General features: G+C 41.5%; 1 protein-coding gene across 1 annotated transcript; it reads left to right on the top strand.

Moving 5' to 3' along the window:
- The first annotated feature begins 10743 nt into the window (after positions 1-10743).
- On the top strand, positions 10744-20935 carry GZMK (granzyme K). The gene is made up of 5 exons (XM_003981494.5): positions 10744-10970; positions 11332-11479; positions 17862-18012; positions 18791-19060; positions 20542-20935. The coding sequence occupies exons 1-5, from the start codon at positions 10910-10912 to the stop codon at positions 20713-20715; spliced, it is 804 nt and encodes a 267-aa protein (XP_003981543.3). The 5' UTR covers positions 10744-10909; the 3' UTR covers positions 20716-20935.
- The last annotated feature ends 559 nt before the right edge of the window (positions 20936-21494 follow it).

The following is a 21494-nucleotide window of genomic DNA, read 5'->3' as shown; positions in this document are numbered from 1 at the left end:
CTGTCAAGTGAGTCACAAGGACACTTGTCTAAGACTTCTGACTGCATGAGACTTTGTCCTTACAGCAGGTGTCTGGAAATTAGTAAAACAAGGGCAGTGTCACTCAGAGAAGGGCCTTCTTCTTTAATGCCGTGCTATCCCACTGCCCAGTTTCCTCTATAATTGCTATGTATTACCTGGAAATGGCTTTTCTGTGTGTGTGACTACAGTCCCTGAATCGGAAGCCCATAGTTCCTGGGACCTCACTCTTCACCTTCTTGCTTTTTCAGAGAAGCATTCAAAACTCATTCTAGTGAGAAGAGTACTCTCTGGTTGAAATCCGAACTTTAAAATATTTCTCTGGCCACCTCCCGCACAACCTACACACACATTGGGCAGAAACACATGTGCCTTAACACTTCTAGTTGTAATAACAGTTATAGACATCTCAGCATTGGCAGTTCAGGGGCCTCTGGCTTATCGGTTTCCCAATAATATGCAAAAACAAAATCTGTCCAGAGCCAACCCGTTACTTACCCAGAGTAGCTGAGGCCAATGTGGTGTGACTTAAGCAGAGCAAGGCATATCTCTACCCAAACCTTCTTCATTCCTGCCACCATCCCTGACAGCCCATCATTAAAGATGTTGCCTCTGAATGTGTACAGTTTATTATTATCACTTAAGAAACATTAAATAAAATGAGAACACGCTACAAAGAGGCAACACCTTAAAATATTTTTGAGCTGTGAGATGTTGGCAGGTATTTGCTGACTATAAGTCCTTATGGATGAGGATCGTTAAGAGAAATGACGATACTGACAGTGGAGGTGGAAGGGTCCCCGTGGTCAATTTTACCTTCTTTGGAATTTGGCCTTCACCAGTTCTGAGAGTTGTTTGGTTTTTGGTGTTGTTCTGTGTGTGTGTGTGTGTGTGTGTGTGTGTGTGTACAGTTTGGCAAATTTCAGAAAGCATCGAAAGAACTAAAAGACATATTCAAACTTTGTTTATTAGGAGATAAATGAGTAGAAGTGGATTTTGAAACATGTTCTTTCCTGTTGACACATGTTCAAAGAATGTCTGGAGGAAATACTAAATTAAAATACAGACTGATTCAACTATTGGCATCAAATCCCTTACAATGTAATATGGTTGCTATCTTGAATATGAGGGAAAAGAAAAAGAAGCTTCCCAACGTTGTAATTTTGTTGATGAGAACAATGAAAATCTTAATTTAGAATCTATTTTATGTTATTTTGATTTTAGCACTATGAACTCCCTTGGAGACATTTACTCAAAATGGCTCTATTCTATTCCTTGTTCCTGATATTACTGATATAAAGAGTATAGGGAGGACAAAAGCTTTAATGTTTCAAATATGGAGTTAGCAACTATAACTACTCACCTATGAATATTCCTTCTTAGATAAATGCTGAGTCTTCTTCCTAAAAAGTCAGGAAAAGTAATCAACAGGTAACAAGTTATAAAATCTTGACTAAACACATTACTTGGCACAACCGTCCATCTGTTCATTTGTTCACTTAGCAAGTCTGTAGAGTGTGCATTGTTCTCTGTGAGGAGTGGAGCAAGACACTGAGATATAAATTCCCTTCTGCCCATTCCCACCTTGCCAACAGAACCCCTAATTTGTGGGAGGGAAATGTGCCTGCGTGCTTCCGGGAAAGGCGTGGCATCCTAAAATACACCTGCAGGAAATGCTGTGTACTTTAATCTTCCCTTTAACCTTGTACCCAAAAGGGACGCCTGGGGTCATGGCGTGAGTGAACACAAGGACTGAGGATGCACACTTGAGTCTTGATAGTAACATTGAACTCCTGAATTAATCAACCTTGGCGCTGTCCTACCCGTGAGCTTCTTGTTATATGAGAAAGTGAATTTCCTTGTTGTTTAAGTCCCTCTGGGATGAGATTTTTGCTACTTGCAACTGAAATCCTTTCTCGCTGGTACCAAGGGCATAGACACAGTTCTCAAGAAGCTAACGATCTCAGATGAATATGCTGGATATGATAAATATAATAATATCAAGCCAGATGTGAAATATTAAGTCTAAGCCTTCCTCTTGCTTTTGGAAGAGGGAAAAACACTTCCACTTGGAATGATCAGGAAACGCAGCATGTGGAAGAGAGCAGGAGAGGCTACAGGAGAGCCATAGAAGAAAAAGCTGTTGAAGCAATATTATAAAGAGAGGTCAAGGTGGAAGACTGAAGACGTGCACTCTTTTCCATCATGAGTTCTATAGAATTCAGGTGTCCTGAGACATTCTGTAAAAAGAAATGTTCTGTGGCAAAGTAGGTTTGAGAAACTGAACATTCTCTAGTTCTACATATCGCCCTGGGTTTGAACAATGCACATTACCATTTAAAGGCTAAAAGAAGTCCTAAAGACCAGAACTACACTTGACTTTGTTGAATTGCCTATTTGTTGCGGAAGCTGCTTGGACAACAGAATGCTTTTTGCTTCAGGACAACTGCATCATCGCACCTATGGCTAGTGCTATGGGTACACACTCTGGAAAAGGCTGGGCTGAAGCGAGTAGAGAGACTTCGAGAAAGAAGTTGGAGAACAGGAAGAGGAAGTGGCAGTAAAGAGACACATAGTGATCAAAGCGGTGAAAAATATAAAGACAGGGTATCAGGAGTCAGGGATAGAGGATGCTTCAAGGAAAAGATAGTCAGCAGAGTAAAAGGATGCAAAGAAATCAAAAAGAATGAGGACTGAGAAAAGCCAACAAGAGTCACTGAAAATACGTTTCACTAGTGAAGTGAGAAATAAAACCAATTTGTCAGGATGACAAGAGACCGTAAGAAATTGATTCGGAAAGAAAGCAGGAAAGAAAAGGAATAATTAACTGAGGAGCGAACATGTTCAAGTGAATATCTTTCATGAATAGATAGGTCTGTGTAAGCTCATAAACAAAATTAATGTAGGGATGGATGGATGGTGGATGGACGGTTGAATATTGAAGGAATGAGCTAGTGAACAAGTAGAAATTCAAGTTGCTGTATGAAGAATAATTAAAAGATAAAGTCCCCAGGAGATGGGGTAAAGAATAGAGGTGTCCCTCTACAGAGGTATTCCCACTTGACCAGGAAGAAAAGAGCATCAGTTAAAGAGACAGATTCTCCTTCAACTTCTTCTGAAGCACAAGGTAGCATGATGGAATCCAGTAAAGTGGGAAACGGGGTCCTGGGGAAGATGAAGAAGGTATGGAAAGGGTATGGTGTCCTGTGGCCTGTGACCTAGAGAATGGATAAGAGATGAGGGAAAGACTTTCTAGAGTGCAGTGAACACCCTGCTCTTAAGTTGGTGGGGTAGCCCACTTGGGGACCGCGATTTCTGCATCAGCACTCTTTAACCTAGCATCTGAGAAAGCAAACGGTAAGGGGGCTGTGTAGTTGGGCAGTTCCATAGGAAAGTTAAGAGAGTAGAGAAACCTGGAGTTGATATATGGGCCTTGTTAGCATGACTGTCATGTTTAGACTGAAAAGAGGTCAGGTGTGTGTAGAAGAGAGCTAGTGGACATGGCCACGTTGCAAGAAGGTCGGTGATTCAAAATTCTGGTGAGAATAGAATGTATTTTGGACTTTGGAGAGAAGAAGAGGTGAACTAAGGAATCAGTAGAAGGAAGGACGATTTACAGTTCAAGATCTAAAAGAAATATCACAATTACACCATTGCTAAAAATCCATCAACTGACCTGTCAACCTTGAGAATTTAGTAGATTCTGCCTTTGTTGACTTCTCTCTTCTTAGCCCAGTGGTCTTTTCATCAGTACATGCTATTGTTGTTATGCTGTTAGCATATCAAATTTATACTTACTAAGCTTTCAAAAACTGTGCAATGTGCTTTATTTTTTATCCTATAATCACCAAGATTTTAAAATATAATTTTAAATAATTACTTAAAATATTATTGATAGGTCCCTATTGAAGACACCTAACTAAAGTATTATTTTATTTGTGTGTGTATATATATATATATATATATATATATATATATTTAATTTGTTAATGTTTATTTATTTTTGAGAGACAGAGAGAAGGAGAGAGAGAATCCCAAGCAGGCTCCATGCTGGCATCACAGAGTCTGACATGAGGCTCAAACTTACCAACTGTGAGATCATGACCTGAGTTGAAATCAAGAGTCAGATGCTTAATTGATTGAGCCACCACCCAGGCACTCTCTGTATTTATATTGATTTGCTCACCAACTGAACCCACTTATTACTACTCTTACCTTTTTTGATTGACCTGTAAGACAACTTCATATACTAAAGATATTATTGGGAGGGATGTTTTTCAATACAAATGACAAACATTTTGGAATGTCTTTGGATGTTACCTATCGTTTCCCTTACGTAAGTCATAAAACTTTTTACGCTCTAGCATTGATGGTCCTTTGTACGTTCCTCTCTCAAACGGTATTTTAAATCTGCATTTCACTTAGGTTTATAACTATTTCATTTTTTCATAGACAGTCTTTGATCCACCCGGAATTTGTTTGTGAGAAAGAATAGGATAGGGATTCAGTGATAGTCGGGGCAGGGGATGGAGAAGTTCAAGAGCACGTGTGTGTGTGCATGTGTATTGTTTGGTCAGCCATCAACCGTTGGTAAGAGTATTGCTATCATACTTAGAACTAGTGTATGTGACAATTTCTACTTGACCTCATCTAAACGAAACAATTGATTTTTCTGAGTTCCAGCTAGGCCAAAGCATTGTTTCTGATCATCCCCTTTGAAATACCTACCATTTTGTCTGTTGTGACTTTATTTATTTTATGAAACCCTTGTGATTAGTTCCAACAACTGACTTGCTTTGAAAATAATAACACAAGTCCTTTTTAAAGATCTGTTTCAGTCGTAGAAGGATGACATATTTGGCTTGGGACACACCACAGTATCTGAGATGTTCAAATATAAATGGACATGTTCTTCCGTCCTCAGATGATTGTTTCCATCTTTCTCTTCCATGTTTATTTCCTTCCCTTCCCTTCCTGCTTCCACCTTTCTTCTGATTTTTATCACCTGGCTCTTTCCTTGACTTGACCTACATACCGACCCAAGTTCTTTCCCTAAAACCCCACCAGGCTCAAAAGTCCTCAATTCCTCTGTGCAAGGCCAGTGTCCCCACAGGCTTGGTGCCGGGAAGAGAGGTCAGGGCTACAAACCTTCCTTTGGCAGTCATCCCTGGTGAAAGGATTTTCACATGTGTAAATCTTTTAGGACAAAGATTGCAGACAGTGTGAGTGCAAGATTTTCTGGATCTGCATCAGGTCCAGGACATCACAGGGACCACCCCATGTGGAACTTTCTTCATGTCTCCCACAACATTTCAGCTCAGTGAAAATGAACCTCAAAAGCCACCCTGAAGAAGAAAAGAAAAAGAGATGTCACAGAAGGGCAGCTTGTGGCCTGGAGACCCAGCTGAGATAAGTAAGGACAGTGTCAGGGAGGCTGGGTGGTTCAGTCAGTTAAGCAGCCAACTCTTGGTTTTGGCTCAGATCATGATCTCGATGTTTTGTGAGTTCAAGCCCTGCATCAGGCTCTGCCCTGGCAGCATGGAGCCTGCTTGGGATTTTCTCTCTCTGTCTCTGTCTCCGTCTCTGTCTCGCTCTCTGCCCCTCCCCCATTCCCTATTCACACTTTCTCTGTCTCTCTCTCAAAAAAAAAAAGAGGGGCGCCTGGGTGGCGCAGTCGGTTAAGCGGCCGACTTCAGCCAGGTCACGATCTCCCGGTCCGTGGGTTCGAGCCCCGCGTCGGGCTCTGGGCTGATGGCTCGGAGCCTGGAGCCTGTTTCCGATTCTGTGTCTCCCTCTCTCTCTGCCCCTCCCCTGTTCATGCTCTGTCTCTCTCTGTCCCAAAAATAAATAAACGTTGAAAAAAAAAATTAAAAAAAAAAAAAGAGAAAGAAAGAAAGAAAGAAAGAAAGAAAGAAAGAAAGAAGAAAGAAAGAAAGAAGGAAAGAAAGAAAAAGAAGATAAAAAAAGAAAACAAAAAGAAAGTAAAGACAGTGTCTGACCAGGCAGCCAGCTCCAGGAGCACTAGGAGCCCCCTCTGCCATTGTCAAGTGTTTTCCTGTGGGTGCTCTTTATGCCAAGATCTTGTATTTACCCACTGCCCTTCTCATCCCCTGACGTTGTTCGTTGTTCCATAGCTGACTTGGAATTAAGGGAGGAGGAGGTGAAAGGCCTACTGTGTTACTTAACTCAGCAGTGGTGGGTAGGAAATATATTCATGTTTGAGAAAGGAAGGTGATTCAGAGGCAAAATATGTTTTGATGAAAAGTTAAGATGGAGGAAGGCATGATAAATTTCCTACCATCCCACTCTCCCACCCCACCACCGATCCACCAAGGGGAGGTCTCTGAAGGTTTTAAGTAGCTTAGGAAAAACCAGTGCTGCACGTGCTGCAACCCAGGTCACCCAGTTTCTCTGTCAAAGAGAAACAGTTGACTACTGAGACCACTGAAAAACCTCTGCCCTTGAGGTTCAGGCCAAAGCCCCAGCCCAGGTCTGAGTCAAGGGGTACTTTGCTTTCCTTAATGATTCTTCTCAAGATCATTTATTTTAAGAAGTCTCCGGCAGGGACGGCTGAAATCTGATGCTGCGTATATATTGCCTTGGGACCTTTGGACATGATGTCATCATACAGCACCCCAATGGCCGTTCCATCCAATTTTCAAAACTGCCATAGTTTCGGGGCGCCTGGGTGGCTCAGTCAGTTAAGCATCTGACTTCGGCTCGGGTCATGATCTCACAGCTTGTGGGTTCAAGCCCCACATCGGGCTCGGTGCTGACAGCTCAAGAGCCTGGAGCGTGCTTCAGATTCTGTGTGTGTGTCTCTCTCTCTTTCTATCTCTGCCCCTCCCTCGCTCACATTCTGTCTCTGTCTCTCTCTCAAAAAATAAATAAACATTAAAATGTTTTTTAAAAAAAACTGCCATAATTTCATCATAATTGTTGGCAGATTCATTTCTCAAATGAGCTAAACCATTACTGAACAGAAGTCAAGGCTAGTAGGGTGGCGGGCCATAAAGGAAGGACCCAGGGGAATTCTGCCTAATCCGGATCTCACATGCCTGGGGCTGAGAAGGATGGGACAGCCAGGGGAGTCTCGGAAGCCTTGGTGTTGGGAAATTTTTTCAAAGGAGGCTAAGAGGGAAGAGACAGAAAAAGCTTGAAACAGATCTGCTTTGTAGCTGTGTCTACAGAGCAGCGGTCAAACTACCTTCAGGGAAGACTAGGTGTGTTTTGGGTTTTTGTTTTGTTTTGGCTTTTTGTTTGTTAATTTGTTTGGTTTCAGTTTTAGTCCATTGTGGACTGATACTTCTATTCAGTGTAACACAAGTGAATAGAAACATTAAATTTTATAATAGGCATAAAAAAATATGCCCTATTTTATGATTAGATGGAACAGATATGAAAGAGCATTTCATTAACTAAAATTAAGCAGTATGGAGCCCCAGTAAATGGCCATAAAGAGCTTCTAAACTGACTCTCAATTTCTATCCTCAGTTTACCCAAGATAGGTAACCAACAGGTCACAGACTGAGACAGTTCTGGGGCCACGTTTTTTGTTTTTTTTTTTTTTTTCAATGTTTATTTATTTTTGGGACAGAGAGAGACAGAGCATGAACGGGGGAGGGGCAGAGAGAGAGGGAGACACAGAATCGGAAACAGGCTCCAGGCTCTGAGCCATCAGCCCAGAGCCCGACGCGGGGCTCGAACTCACGGACCGCGAGATCGTGACCTGGCTGAAGTCGGACGCTTAACCGACTGCGCCACCCAGGCGCCCCTGGGGCCACGTTTTGAGTGGCGTGGCTTTAGAGGGCGTGGCTAATGAAAGTGACCAAGCAGGTGTTTAGGCTGGTAAAGGAAAAACAGCCCCATTGAGAGAATTGAGAGAACCAACCACCCACGGTCTCTGGACAGACAGCTGTTCTATAAGGGTCTCCCAAAATATTGGAGGATCAAAAGAGAGAGGATGGATGAAAGAAAACAAAAACTCTGTGCTCAAAAAACAGCACCTCCGAGAGCAACCAATGAGGACCACTGAACACCCCGTAGCAAAAGCAGGCCACACGTTCCCTAATTCGCGAAGCCAGTCCCGCGCTGAGCATCACCTCACGCTCTCTCAGCCCGGCACAGCTGCTGCAAAAGCCATCCAAAGCAAACACGGCTCTCCCCACAGCAGACTCAACAGAACAAAACCAACACCCAGAAATGAATTGGATCGCCGAGCTCATCATGTTACACAGCTCACTGTTCTCAAATCCAGGATCCTGAATATAATAACAAATGATACTATTAACCGGTGCCTTGGTCCAAAAGCCAAAAGCGAATAACTCATTACTATGAACCAAATTGATTCTCAGAAGTTTCCAGGTCAGCTACAAGGAAGAGTTAGGAGACTGGTCCTCCCGACTGAACTAAATCTCACCCATGTCAAATTGCAAGGTATATGGCTAAATCCTTTCCCCCCTCTGCACAGCCAGCTTGCCGCTTAGCACTCCTGAACCCCAGAGACTTCTCAAAGCAGGGCAGGCATGTGATCAGGTTAAAAGCAACGTGGAGCCTGGGGCCGGCACATAAGGGTTTAAGAACTGACGCAGCCACCTGCTAACTCGGTCATCTCCAGCAGGTCTTTATCCACAAAACAAGACTGACGGCCACCTCCCTGGAAATTCAGTTGAAAATGCCCTGTCATTTGCAAGGACCTATGTGGATGTGAGTCCTCACTCCACAGAAACAATCAGCCCACAGATGTTTTTCACCATGCCCCTGACCCCTCCAGAAATGAAGTTCTGTCTTTTACACAGTTCATTTCCTCCTCAGAGTTCAAACCACTTCCGGGTGTCACACATTATTTTCTTTATGTTCCCAACATCACTGGGACACAGTAGGGAGCTGGCATCATCAGGTCCACTTTACAGTTTGGAAAAGTGGCTTGTGAGGGATCTAAGGCACATCAGCGGTGATAAAGACGACTCGAAAATTCATAGGGACATTTGGCTGGAATTAACAAGTTTGGTTTATTACGTGGCTTTTCTTGATCTGGCTCCTTGTCTCGCCCGTGGGACTCTGCAACAGGAAGTCGCTGCTCTGAACTGGTTTTGTTAATTCTGCTTATTTGACACTCAGAAGACCTTCACCAGTGCTGCACCCTTGTGAAGTGAAAACAGGATCTTTTTCAAAGGCTGTGCTCTGGCAATGTATTTGTTAACAAACAAGGAATTTCAGGTCAGGCAAATGATTTGGTCCCAGTTGCATGCTGTGTGACCTTAGATCAATTACTTAACATCCCTGAGCCTGTTTCTTCAGTTGTAATGTGAGTATAATTGACCTGCCTTCCTCACAGACATAAGAACTGAAAAGATATCAGTGATCATGTAAAGAGAACTTTGGAAATAATTTAAGACACTTCACTTATATTTTTGAAGTATAAGATATAATATACAATTATAAAATTGTTTATTATTTTTCCCACTGTCTTATGCTAAAAAACACCAGCTTGGTAGGACTCTCTTGCAATCTACCAAGCATAATAGCTCTAGATTTCAATTCTCCTTGATGACAAAAATAGAGGATAAGACGCATGTATCTTAGAGAAAAGAAAATAAGGTCTGTTAATTCAAGGTAAATTTTGGTCGGTATCTCTGGATTGGGGTTCCAGTGCCTGATTTACCTGTTTGTACTCATCTTACAAAATGTATGCTCTTGATCAGCATGAAGCACAAACAGAATCTTGAGGAATATGAAGTCTAATAGCTTTGCTGGTGATGAGAAAGTACCATAGAAAGGCTGTAATACAGTATCATCTGTTCCCGGGGAGAACGACAAAATGTGGTCTTTCATTTTGAAAAGATATTATTATCAAGGCCCTGGAAAACCGTATGATAATTTTCACTTAAAAATGAGTAAAGGAGTTTGGGATGAGCACTGGGTGTTGTATGGGAACCAATTTGGCAATAAATTTCATATATTAAAAAAAATTTTTGGGGGCACCTGGGTGGCGCAGTCGGTTAAGCGTCCGACTTCAGCCAGGTCACGATCTCGCGGTCCGTGAGTTCGAGCACCGCATCGGGCTCTGGGCTGATGGCTCGGAGCCTGGAGCCTGTTTCCGATTCTATGTCTCCCTCTCTCTCTGCCCCTCCCCGTTCATGCTCTGTCTCTCTCTGTTCCGAAAATAAATAAACGTTGAAAAAAAAAAAAATTAAAAAAAAAAATTTTTTTTTATATGGGTAAAGGAGAGACTCCAAATTACAAATATGTTGCTAATGTTCCTTTCTAATACATGATGAAATCTTCCCCCCACCCCGCCAAAATGTAACTAAAGTTAACCCAGATTTAGTCAAATTTAAAGTAAACGGCCTGGCTACGAATAAGTTTGCTGCAAAATATAGCTGGTTTCCTCTGGATGGTGTTCAGGTTTCAACCAAGCCTTATTGCAATGCAATCATGCTCCGTGCAAAGTTCCATGTCTCTCTACGTAATACGTCTACGTCCAAATGAAAAATGGTGAGAAACCAAATACGATAGGCACCATTTTCTGTCAGGAAAATAGGAAGTATTGATTTAGAGCAATCAACACCTTGGGACTTTGCGACTTCATTAAGCTCTTGGCTATTTATTATTCTTTCACCTTTTATAACACGAGTACTCAGGTATCGAAGATGTTACAGGAAATGAGATCGTTATTGCATAACACATCAAAGAAGTGTTAACAGCTTGGATCCGATCTCCTCAAACAGAGGTACACTTTCACACATAGGTGTGAAAAAACCTTACTTCTGGAACGCGTGGGGTGAGACAGTTAAAACTTTCAAGATCAACACTCAGTCTTCAGAATCTTCTCTCCTTTGCCAGTGCAGTCAGGATATTTCACCTGCGCTTCTTAAATCAAGGCTTTGAAATGATGGAGTTTTACTTTTCTCTAATTTTCCTAACAGCTGGCGTTTCTATGACTCCAGAGTGTAAGTATCTCCTCTACTTACCACGTCTGAGCGTTAAATGACTTTCTAAGTGATCGTATTGTTTCTTATAAATGAAATGATTTCTCACAACCGTGTCTATCCCTCTACACTGCACGATTAAATTCTTCTGTTGATTATATCGTTGTTAAATTACATATGATTAAACCAATATATTATTAGATATTATTAAATGTGTTTTACAATTGTTTACCAGTGAAATTATAATAACTTTTAGGTGACTGTAGGGTTGTTGGGTTCTTTTCATCCTTGAAATGATATATTTACTGTCGAAAGAAGAATGACGTGAAACAATCTGTTCCGATCTCTCATGTTGATTGAATCGTTGGGTTTTCTTCTGTAGGTTTCAGCATGGAGATTATTGGAGGGAGAGAAGTGTCGCCACATTCCAGGCCATTCATGGCTTCCATCCAGTACAGCGGCCACCATGTCTGCGGTGGAGTGCTGATCCACCCACAGTGGGTGCTTTCGGCAGCCCACTGCCGCTCCCGGTGAGTCCCGGCTCTGGGCTTTCGTGTTCTACCTCGACTGGCCAAAAGGGAAGCTCCCCTGTCCCGGGAGACAATTTTGTTTTTGAGCATTCTAAATGTGATGAGCACAGAAACGTTTGATGAATACACATGTGATATCAAGGGGTACTCATGACAGTTCTGTTCATATATACATACATATTTTTTAGTTGAAGTAGAGTTGACATACAATATTAAAGGAGTTTCAGATGTACAACACAGTGATGCAAAAATTAAATATATTCTGAGAGGCTCAACACGATTAAGTGCATTACAATATTACTGACTCTGTTCCCTATGCTGTATTCATCATCCCCGTGACTTATGAATCCCCCTCACCCATTTTGTCCAGCTCCCCCTCCACTTCCCTCTGGCAACCACCAGTTTGTTCTCCACATTTCTGTGTCTGTTTCTCTCTTTTTTGTTGTTATTGTTTATTTGTTCACTGTTTTTGTTTCTGTTTTTTACATTCCACATGTAGGTGAAATCATAAGGTATTAGTCCTTCTCTGGCTTCTTTCTCCTAGCATAATACCTTCTAGGTCCATCCATGTTGTGCCATGTGAATGGCAAGATTCTGATCTACCCTTAGCTTCTGTGATCACTGACCAACTGGTGGAGTTCACTTAGCCTCTTGCACACCCAAGTTTTCTGCCCTGAGTTTTCCTTTTCAGGGAGAGTTGCGTCACCTTTCCCAGGCAAGCCACTGGACAAATCCAAGTCCTCCGTGTAATGCCAGGGAAGACAGCAACAGTAGTAGTTGGAGAGTGGCATTCCAGAACTTTTCAGACAACTTGAGTTTGCACCTTCCCTTTCCCGTTTTACAAAAGGGTAATAATAATAACAGTACCTACTTTGTGGGCTTTTGAGGATTAAATAGTATCTATTTAAATATTTTAGTATGCTGGGGCGCCTGGGTGGCTCAGTCAGTTAAACGTCCGACTTCAGCTCAGGTCATGATCTCACGGTCCGTGAGTTCGAGCCCCGCGTCGGGCTCTGGGCTGATGGCTCAGAGCCTGGAGCCTGCTTCGGATTCTGTGTCTCCCTCTCTCTCTGCCCCTCCCCCACTCACGCTCTGTCTCTCTCTATCAAAAAATGAATAAACGTTAAAAAAAAATTAAATATTTTGGTCTGCTTAGCACAGAGTAAGTACGAATAAATTGCAGCTGTTATTGTTATGTGTACAAGAAGCCTGCTTTGTTAAATGGATTTTTAGACCCCTTATGTTAACGCCTCTGCATCACCTTCCACCCCAGAGGCCTGAGGCCCACAGTTTGGGAATCACAGCTGGAAAGGGACAACAGACTTCCCAGTTAAAAACAGAAAAGTTATAGCTGATTTGCACAGGGAGAGAAAGAGTTATTTTTTCTGGAATACTTAGAACAAAGCTTTTCCGAAGACAGATCACAACCTCTCATACTACATTTTGGTCTGTGATTCTCTTACGTCAGCTAAAAAAAAGTCCAACACTCTTCTTGGGGTGCTGTAACCTTTGCAAAAAGAAAAGCAATGGAAAACCAATTTGCTGTTTGCTGCTGTTTTGTTTACTTGTTTGGTTTGGGGAGAGGGTGTTTTTTGTTTGTTTTTTATTTGTTTTTGTTGTTGTTTGTATGTTTCTTCCTTATGTTTCTTGCCCACACAAGCCAAGAGATGGGGACTTCTTTCCTGACGAACATTAGAGTGCTTCACTTAAGAATCTCTTGGCCACAATGGTTTGCTCTCCAGGCTACAGAACAACTGAATTGACTTGCCCCCCCCCCCCTTTAATAAGACTAGACACAAATTAGGAATTTTGAAGCCTGTGGAAAGTGAGGACTTCTGTTTTATTTCTAAATAACAAGCCACTGATTTCCAATTTAAAATGGCTACCTCATTCAAATGAGGGTTTGCTGTCATAGAAGTCACCCTTATGTCCCTATTCAGAGCATGTGTGCCCCCCGGGGACCAGCTAGGCAGAGGGTGACTACCAATAAATGTTCATCCCATTCAAAATATGCACATCTTCAAATATTCTTACGGTACACATTCAAGTGGACTCTAACCTACCCAGAGCTTGACTTATTATAAACGCTCAACAAAGGCCGGATAGAAGGAAGGAGAGAAATTGGAAAATTGGAAGACTTTTTTTTTTTTTTCTAAGCCAAAAACACAGTGTGTCAAGTCCTTCACAAGCCATAAAGTGCTATCCAAAAAGTGAATAATAGTATTAATTTGAATTTAAAATTTTGTCAAATGAACTTAACTCAGTAGGAGTGGGTCCTCAAGCTGACAAATTGGGGAAGAGAGGTCTTGGAATTAAATTAAAAAAAAAAAAAAAAAGACAGAAAGAAAGAAAAACCAACTCTTGCTAAATACCATTTTCAATGGCCAGAGTTTAAAGAACTCCAGAATATGTGGATCAGATTTCCTGTACAGGACACTTGGGTGTAAAAATGTAGGCGGATTGATGCTTAGAAAAATATTAAGCTTTATGAAATCCAAAATATTTATGAAATAGTTTAATGGTGGCTTCCCACAAATGTACTCCCAAGCATCCTGGGGGAATAGCTTACTAATTCCAGGCCCCTCTTTCAGCAAAACTGTGAAGGAGGCCAAACCTGGGGTGCCCCCATCTCACTAGCCGTTCCCCACTGCGTCTCTTGGCCCCTCCACTAGTTGCCATGCCAACCATAAAAGCAAACCCGTAAAAAGGCTTTTGTCTAATCTTATTTTCAGTCTTTCGATTTATCAGAAGCAAAATTCTCACCAACTCTTGTCCACCGCCTTCCCTCACGGAGCACCCCTCCTCTCACCTGCTTGGGCTGTAATTAGATGACCGCCGCCCCCCTCCCCGTCCCCCCCCCCGCCCCTTCCACATGGCCTCATCCCACCTCAGACAACTCGGGGCACCCAGAGTAAATGGTGAGGATTCAGACCCCAGACTCAAACCAGCTGAACTTCAGTCCCGCCTGCATTGCATCCTGGAGCCTCCCCTTAATGTCTGTGGGACTTTCGCAAGTTTGTTGATTTACCTGCGTCTCAGTCTTCTCATCTGAAACGTGGGGATAATCGTAATACCTCCCTCACAGGACTGCTGTGAGGTTTAAATGAGGGAAAATATGTAAAACGCTTGGCACAAAACCTGACACACCACAATAACCTAGTAAATGGCATATAATGTCATTACGTTATTATCTGTACTTTCCATGGTAGTCACTGAAGCACAAGTCCGATGATCCAGTCGTGTTGAGGATGGGACTGTAATAACCCCTCTCAGACAACCAGGTAATTCCTTCCTCTCTTAGACTAAAGAGACCTCCAGGAAATAAGGACCCTGTCTTTGTCCGCCCTGGAGGAGTGTCTAAGCAGAAACATGGCTCAGTGCCAAGGCAAATGGCAGAGGAAATACGAGTCTCGAAGGGGCTTGGCATGGGGCTTACAGAGGTGTCATGGAAAGGGCACTGGACTTGAAATCACGAAAGCTGGGTTTGAGTCCTGCTTTCCCTACTTATCATGTGTGTCACCTTTGGCCAAAGAACCCTTTTACCAGTGAGGACTATACAGCACATCAACTTGAGCAGTACTGAGAAGGGTAGAAGGGTTATTTTTAGGCCCAATAGTGAGGGTGTTTCAGTAGAAGCCTGGATGTCAAGAAAAGACTGCAAACAATATTTTTGTTCCTGTTCTGCATGTAGTTCTGTTCCAGGTAAGTCCAGGGTGGGACTCAGAAAGCTGTATTTTGTTTTAAACCCTCCAAGGGCACCTGGGTGACTCAGTCAGTTAAGTGTCCGTCTCTTGATTTTGGCTCAAGTCATGATCTCACGGTTTGAGCCCCGTGTCAAGCTCTGCATTGTCAGCATGGAACCTGCTTGGGATTCTCTCTCACTCTCTCTCACTCTCTCTGTCTTCCCTCTTCCTCTCTCTCTCTCTCTCTCTCTCTCTCCCTCTCTCTACTTTAAAAAATTAAAAAAATATAAACACACATCTCCATATGATTCTGAAGCAGGTGGTCCAAGAAAAACCCTACAACAAACAAATGAATGAAAAATGCCGGTATCATGACTTCTTTTCTGTGTGAATTCAGACGTGGGTTTAGCTAAGGAGGGGGAACCTAGAACTCAGGTAATTCCAGGTATTCTGTGGGAAGAAAAATTGACCTTTGTAGTATAGATTACAGATGAAGTGTACCCGGAAATGCGAAGTCAGAGAGCGTTCGTGGTCTGCTTGGGTTGTTTTTGATATTAATATGTCCCAGTGGAAATGAAAATAATCAAAACATTTCAAAGGCATTAACTCATCAAGGAAATTGGTAAAAGATGAGGAAGATCAGAAAAATTGTCGGCATCCATCCCCTAATCAAAATTCATCTTCCACACCCTGCATTTGAACCTCACAGCCTTCCTTGTGTTAGTTATTTATGCATGTATCCATCTTTTCTGTTAAAGCAGTAGTCCCGGGGCTTTGGTATCATTTTCTACCCTCCCCACCCCCACCCCCAAAGTTTGGATTTAATGAGTATGTTGAATTTGAGTTTGAATCAATCCTAGGAAATCCGATCCACATCCTTTGAGAAATCTCATCCCCATCCTGATTTTGCAATAGGAAAACTTTTCAACAAATAGAGCTGAAATTCCCCAAATAAACCAAAATAAACTCTTTTGGTAGAAACTGAACAGTGATCATTCCCAGCAGCCACAGTCCCACCATATCCAAAACTACCCTACCATAGTCATGAGCTTATTCTTCAAAGCTGAAACACTTTCTTCCTTTTCCTATATGTTTTTGTATTTTTAAAAAATTCTTATTAATCTTTATTAATCTGTAGGTATGGGAATGTGTGGTTTTTTTATTTTTAATTAAAGTATAGTTGACATGCAATGTTATATTAGTTTCAGATGTATAACATAGAGATTCGACAATTACGTGCACAATGAAATGGTCACTATAAGTGTAATTACCATCTGTTACCAAAGGTATTACAATATTTTTGACTATATTCCCTATGCTGTACTTTTCATCCCCTTGAGTTATTTTATAACTGAAAGTTTGTACCTCTTAATTCCTTTCACCTATTTTGCCCAACCCCCCCCCCCCACTTCTCCCCTCTGACAACCACCAGTTTGTTCTCTGTATCTATGAATCTGTTTCTGTTTGTTTGTTCGTGTGTTTTGTTTTTTAGATTCCACATATAAGCAAAAACCATTTGTCTTTCTCCGTCTGACTCATGTGGGTATGGATGTTTTTATTGTAATCTGTCTTGATTCCTTTGTCAAGTGACAATGAAATAGTTGTATGTAAACAAATGTCCTTTCATAACCTTTCTTCCTTCCTAAAGGATTTGAAGTGGCTTCCTAAAGGCACATGTTAAAATGGGATTTTTTTACAGTATGCCAAAAGCCCCAAGGTTTTGTCAAGATCTTAAAAAAAATTGTTTCTATTTTCATAACGAGATGTAAATGTAATTTTGTCCAACATGCAGTAAATCAAATCAATTGTGGCACTATTGAAACAATGGTACTACAACTGTGTGTGACCAGGGGTAAAACAAAACAAAACAAAACAAAACAAAACAAAACAAAACTATTGTTTCTTTATCTGACTCACCTGTTTATATCTTCTAAATCTCCAGAATGGAATTTTCAATGTCTACCAACCCTACAGTGTCTTTATTTCGAATTAGCAATTATTTTTCACCTTGAGGAACATTTTCCTTTCTTGTCCAAATACCCTTTCTAATTGAAGGGACAGAACATAGCTTATCTGACAGCCACGTAATGGATCTTATTCTCCCAATGGCCCTGAGATGAGGTCTACATATACAAGATTAGCAAATGCAGAGTTGAGTTTTTACCTTTTAGTTATTAAAACACTTAACGTTGGGAAGATGAGAAAGTTCTGGAGATTGATGGCAGTGAGACATGAACAACAATGTAAGTGTATTTAATGCTACAGAAAGGTACGCTTCGAAATGGTTTAAAGTTTATGTTTATGTATATTTTACCTTAATTAAAAAAATTAACATTGGTGGATATAAATTTCAACCCACAACTCAAGAAATAGAATGTACTTCTACGTAAATTAACATAATTTTGTTGTAAACTTGATCTCAGGCAGTTAGAAGTCCGTTCCTTTTCCCCACAGTAGGGTATAAGTTCTGATATCCTTTTCCAATACTATGGAATTTTGAATTGGGGTGAGTCTGAGAGCAGACCTTTGGCCTTTGATATTGTCCATTCATGCTTGGGTCCACAAAGACCTCTGTCACTCCACCTAATCCTAGATGTGTTACCTTGGAGACGGTCCCTGTTCCTTGTCCACCATTTTTACCCCCCATTGGGGTATTTGGTACTTATTCTGTTCCTTCTATTCTCTGCTTTTTTTTTTAGGAATCACAAAGGCCAGCTTTTCAAAGTGATTTTAGGAGCACACTCTCTCTCAAAGAATGAGGCCTCCAAACAAATGTTTGATATTAAAAAATTCATACCATTCTCAAGACTTACATCATATCGTCAGTCAAATGATATTATGCTAATTCAGGTATGTAGTATTGCCTTCCTTCAATGTCTCCAGCATTCTTATACAGCATAGCATATTTCAGTTGTTAAGTTGTCAATCAAAAGCATCTTGTTAGCATCATCCCCACGTCTGAGGTAACTGTGACATATTCTATAAAGGCCCATTCTACTCTATATACAGCCTTAAAAGAAACAAGAATTGATCACAAATGCATGAGGGCTGTGTTTATACAAGGAAAAGCAGTCATGATGCTCACACATGTGGGAAGGGAACATCCCAGCAAGCCCAAGGATCCCCACCGAAAGCTTTTTTCCCAAATGCTTTTATCATTAGCAAATGAAAAATACAAGTCCTTTATACAACTGAGCCAACCAAGTGAATTCAGGGACACGGAAGTGAGTTATATCTTAGTCTAGACCATACTTAGTCTAGTCCAAACTCAGTCTAGACCATACTCAAGGGTCTTATCCAGCGGAAACAGCCCAGCCCTCAAAGTCATGACCTATGGATGTTATTCCACAGAAACCCATCCAATGCAGAGCAAAGGCCAGTTTGCTTAAGACTGGGCAAAAATTCCTGCTCTGTGTAAGCTCCCTCCCCAAGCCTCATTGAGCTCTACAGGGAATGGGGAGCATTTCAGAAAAGCAACAGCCACAAATACAGCTGCAGGCTACCACCAAAGTAGATTCAAGAAGAGGGATGCCTTCCTAGACCAAAGGGACCACACATACATCGCTTAGACTAATAGCAGAATACTACTGGGAACGAATGATTATTTATTCTCTTTTCAATCTGTCAGCTTCACACGGCTGCAACACTCAACCAACATGTTCAGCTGCTGCACCCAAGCTCCAAAAATGATATTAGAGCTGGAACAAAATGCCAGGTTACTGGCTGGGGAGCCACCGACCCAGAATTTTTAAGGATCTCTGATACCCTGCGTGAAGTCACCGTTACTGTCATAAGTCGAAAACTTTGCAACAGCCCAAGTTATTACAACCACAGCCCTGTTATAACTAAAGGCATGATATGTGCAGGAGATGACAGAGGCCACAAAGATTCCTGCCAGGTAAGAGACTATCAGGCAAACAGGCATCTCAGAATGCTGTGTTGTGTGCAAAGGCTCCATTCGCTCCCCAGCCCAGAGGGGAGGTAAGGAGAACACAAAATCACAACTCCAGAAAGTTCCTCTCCATTTCTCCACTGAGTTCTCTGTTCTTTCTCATCCTCCCATGTAAATGAGTCATAAGAACTTCCCCCAGACATAAGCACCCTCCAAATATTTGTTAATCAGGGGGTGTCTGGGTGGTTCAGTCGATTAAGTGTCTAACTCTTGACCTCAGCTCAGGTCATCTTGATCTCAGGGTTGTGAATTCAAGCCCCACACTGGGCTCCACACTGAGTGGGAAGCCTACTTAAGAAAGAATAAATAAATAAATAAATGCATACATACATACATAATACATATATACATACATGCATAAATACATGCATAAATACATAAATTTGTTAATCAGGATAACAGACTGCATCTGAAATATATAGTATGTGTTTCTTCAATAATGTTGATAAATTGACTAAAAGGAACCGTAGTTATACTTTTCAGAATCTTTGGTTTCCTGAGGCAGTAAAAAAAAAAAAAAAAAAAAAAAAAAAAACCAAAAAAACCACAGGTATTTGTGTTTACAAGTGACAAATGGTGCAGATGAATTTCTGATCTTTAAGACATTAGAATGCACTATTCGCATCATGCTGTATTAAGCATTATCAAGGGGAGGGTATAATGATTTCAGAGACCACGTGTATCTGAAGTGCCCCAACACTGTCACCCCCCTACACCTCTATTGTCATGGCTGACCAGAGCACAACATGCCGTAATTTGCAATGTGAGTGGCAGCAGAGGCAAAGGTCGCTTTCCAGACTTGAAAGCCCCCTCTTATCATTCTGTCACTTTCCTTGACAGCTCTTAGTTACATGTTGAACCGAGTCCTCTGGAATCAGTTCATTGAGCAAGTCTTCGCGAAGTGTTGTGTACGTGTAGGGCATTACGTTCAATTACGCGAGAATGCAAAAAGGGAACAAAGCAAGATAGAGTCCCTGCCACCAATATATTTGCTACAATATATTTCTCTTTTCTGCCTGTTCCTATAGCAACTTGATTTCAGATCCAGGATCACCAACATGAAATTTACAGTTTGAAACATTTCTCTCATTTCAGTGGGTTATTTTAAACTTTGCACTTACTCATTCCTTAAGGATTGAAGTTCTATAGTCACGGATTACCAAAGGTTGTTTTTACATGTAGTCCTAGACAGAGACGTGGGCAGAGAGAGAGACAGACAGACAGACAGACAGGCAGACAGATGGACAGAACCATTGTCCTGGCCAGAAACGGAGACAACCCACACTGAGAAAGGGGCTGTATCGGCCCTCTTTCAGGATACGACGAAACCAAGGGCCCGTGTAATAATCCTTTGAATAATCAATAATTGGTGGTAGAAAAAGTTCAACAGCTTCTTACCAAGTATCTATCAATTTTCTTCTTTCCAGGGTGACTCGGGTGGCCCCTTGGTTTGCAAAGGTGCCTTCCATGCTTTAGTCTCTGGAGGTCATCAATGTGGCCATCCCAAGAAGCCTGGAATCTACACCCTAATAACCCAGAAATACCAGGCTTGGATTAAAAGCAAGCTTGCCCCATCTCATGCAAACTACGACCACGAGTGATTTTCTTGGATCCACCAGCTGGCTTGTTGTGTTTTCATAAGATGTTCTAGAGGCCACTTTATCTTCATATGTAGTTGGATGTCGTTTAAGTGGAACTCAGTCAGGGACCACTCCTGCCCCCTTAGGACTGATTTTGTCAAGGAATCAAGTTCTTTTCCACATCTATAACTGCTGTATTTTTACTATGCTGATTTCATTCTGAATAAAAGTTAGAAGACTATGGCGTTTTCTTTTTATGGAAATGAGGTCCGGCAAACGATATACCCCCCACTCCACTCACACTCTCACAAAGGGCAAAAGGTGATTAAGCAAGGCCTTAGCCAGGCTCCACCTTCAGCCAGGTTTATACTGTGATTTCTGCCACGATTTTATCCTAAACTGCATTTTTAAAATAAGCACCAGTGGGACGCCTGGGTGGCTCAGTCGGTTAAGCATCCAACTCTTGATTTTGGCTCAGGTCATGGTCTTGTGGTTTGTGGGCTTGAGCCCCACCTCAGGCTCGGTGCTGACAGCATGGAGCCTGTTTGGTATTCTCTCTTTCTCAAAATAAACAAGTAAACTTTAAAATAAAATAAAATAAAATAAAATAAAATAAAATAAAATAAAATAAAATAAGAAACAGTAAGTGCAAACACTCCAACTCAAGAAAGAATCATCAAGGTCTATAAATATTATAATTTACTGATGTCACTTTGTTCCAAAGAGGGTTTAAGGCAATGTATAAAAATACCTGCAATAAAATAAAATATGAAACTAAAAATATTTTTCCTGAAAAAATT

Source organism: Felis catus, chromosome A1 (genome assembly GCF_018350175.1).
Source record: "Felis catus isolate Fca126 chromosome A1, F.catus_Fca126_mat1.0, whole genome shotgun sequence".
NCBI lineage: Eukaryota > Metazoa > Chordata > Mammalia > Carnivora > Felidae > Felis > Felis catus.
Note: the sequence above shows the minus strand (reverse complement) of the source record. Positions and strands in the feature narration are given on the sequence as shown.

Bases quoted from the DNA above. Each gene is read 5' to 3' on its own strand.
- GZMK (XM_003981494.5), top strand. From the start codon at position 10,910: ATGATGGAGTTTTACTTTTCTCTAATTTTCCTAACAGCTGGCGTTTCT. The intron at 10,971-11,331 runs GTAAGTATCTCC...TTTCTTCTGTAG, and splicing joins CGTTTCTATGACTCCAGAGT to GTTTCAGCATGGAGATTATT. The intron at 18,013-18,790 runs GTATGTAGTATT...TCAATCTGTCAG, and splicing joins ATGATATTATGCTAATTCAG to CTTCACACGGCTGCAACACT.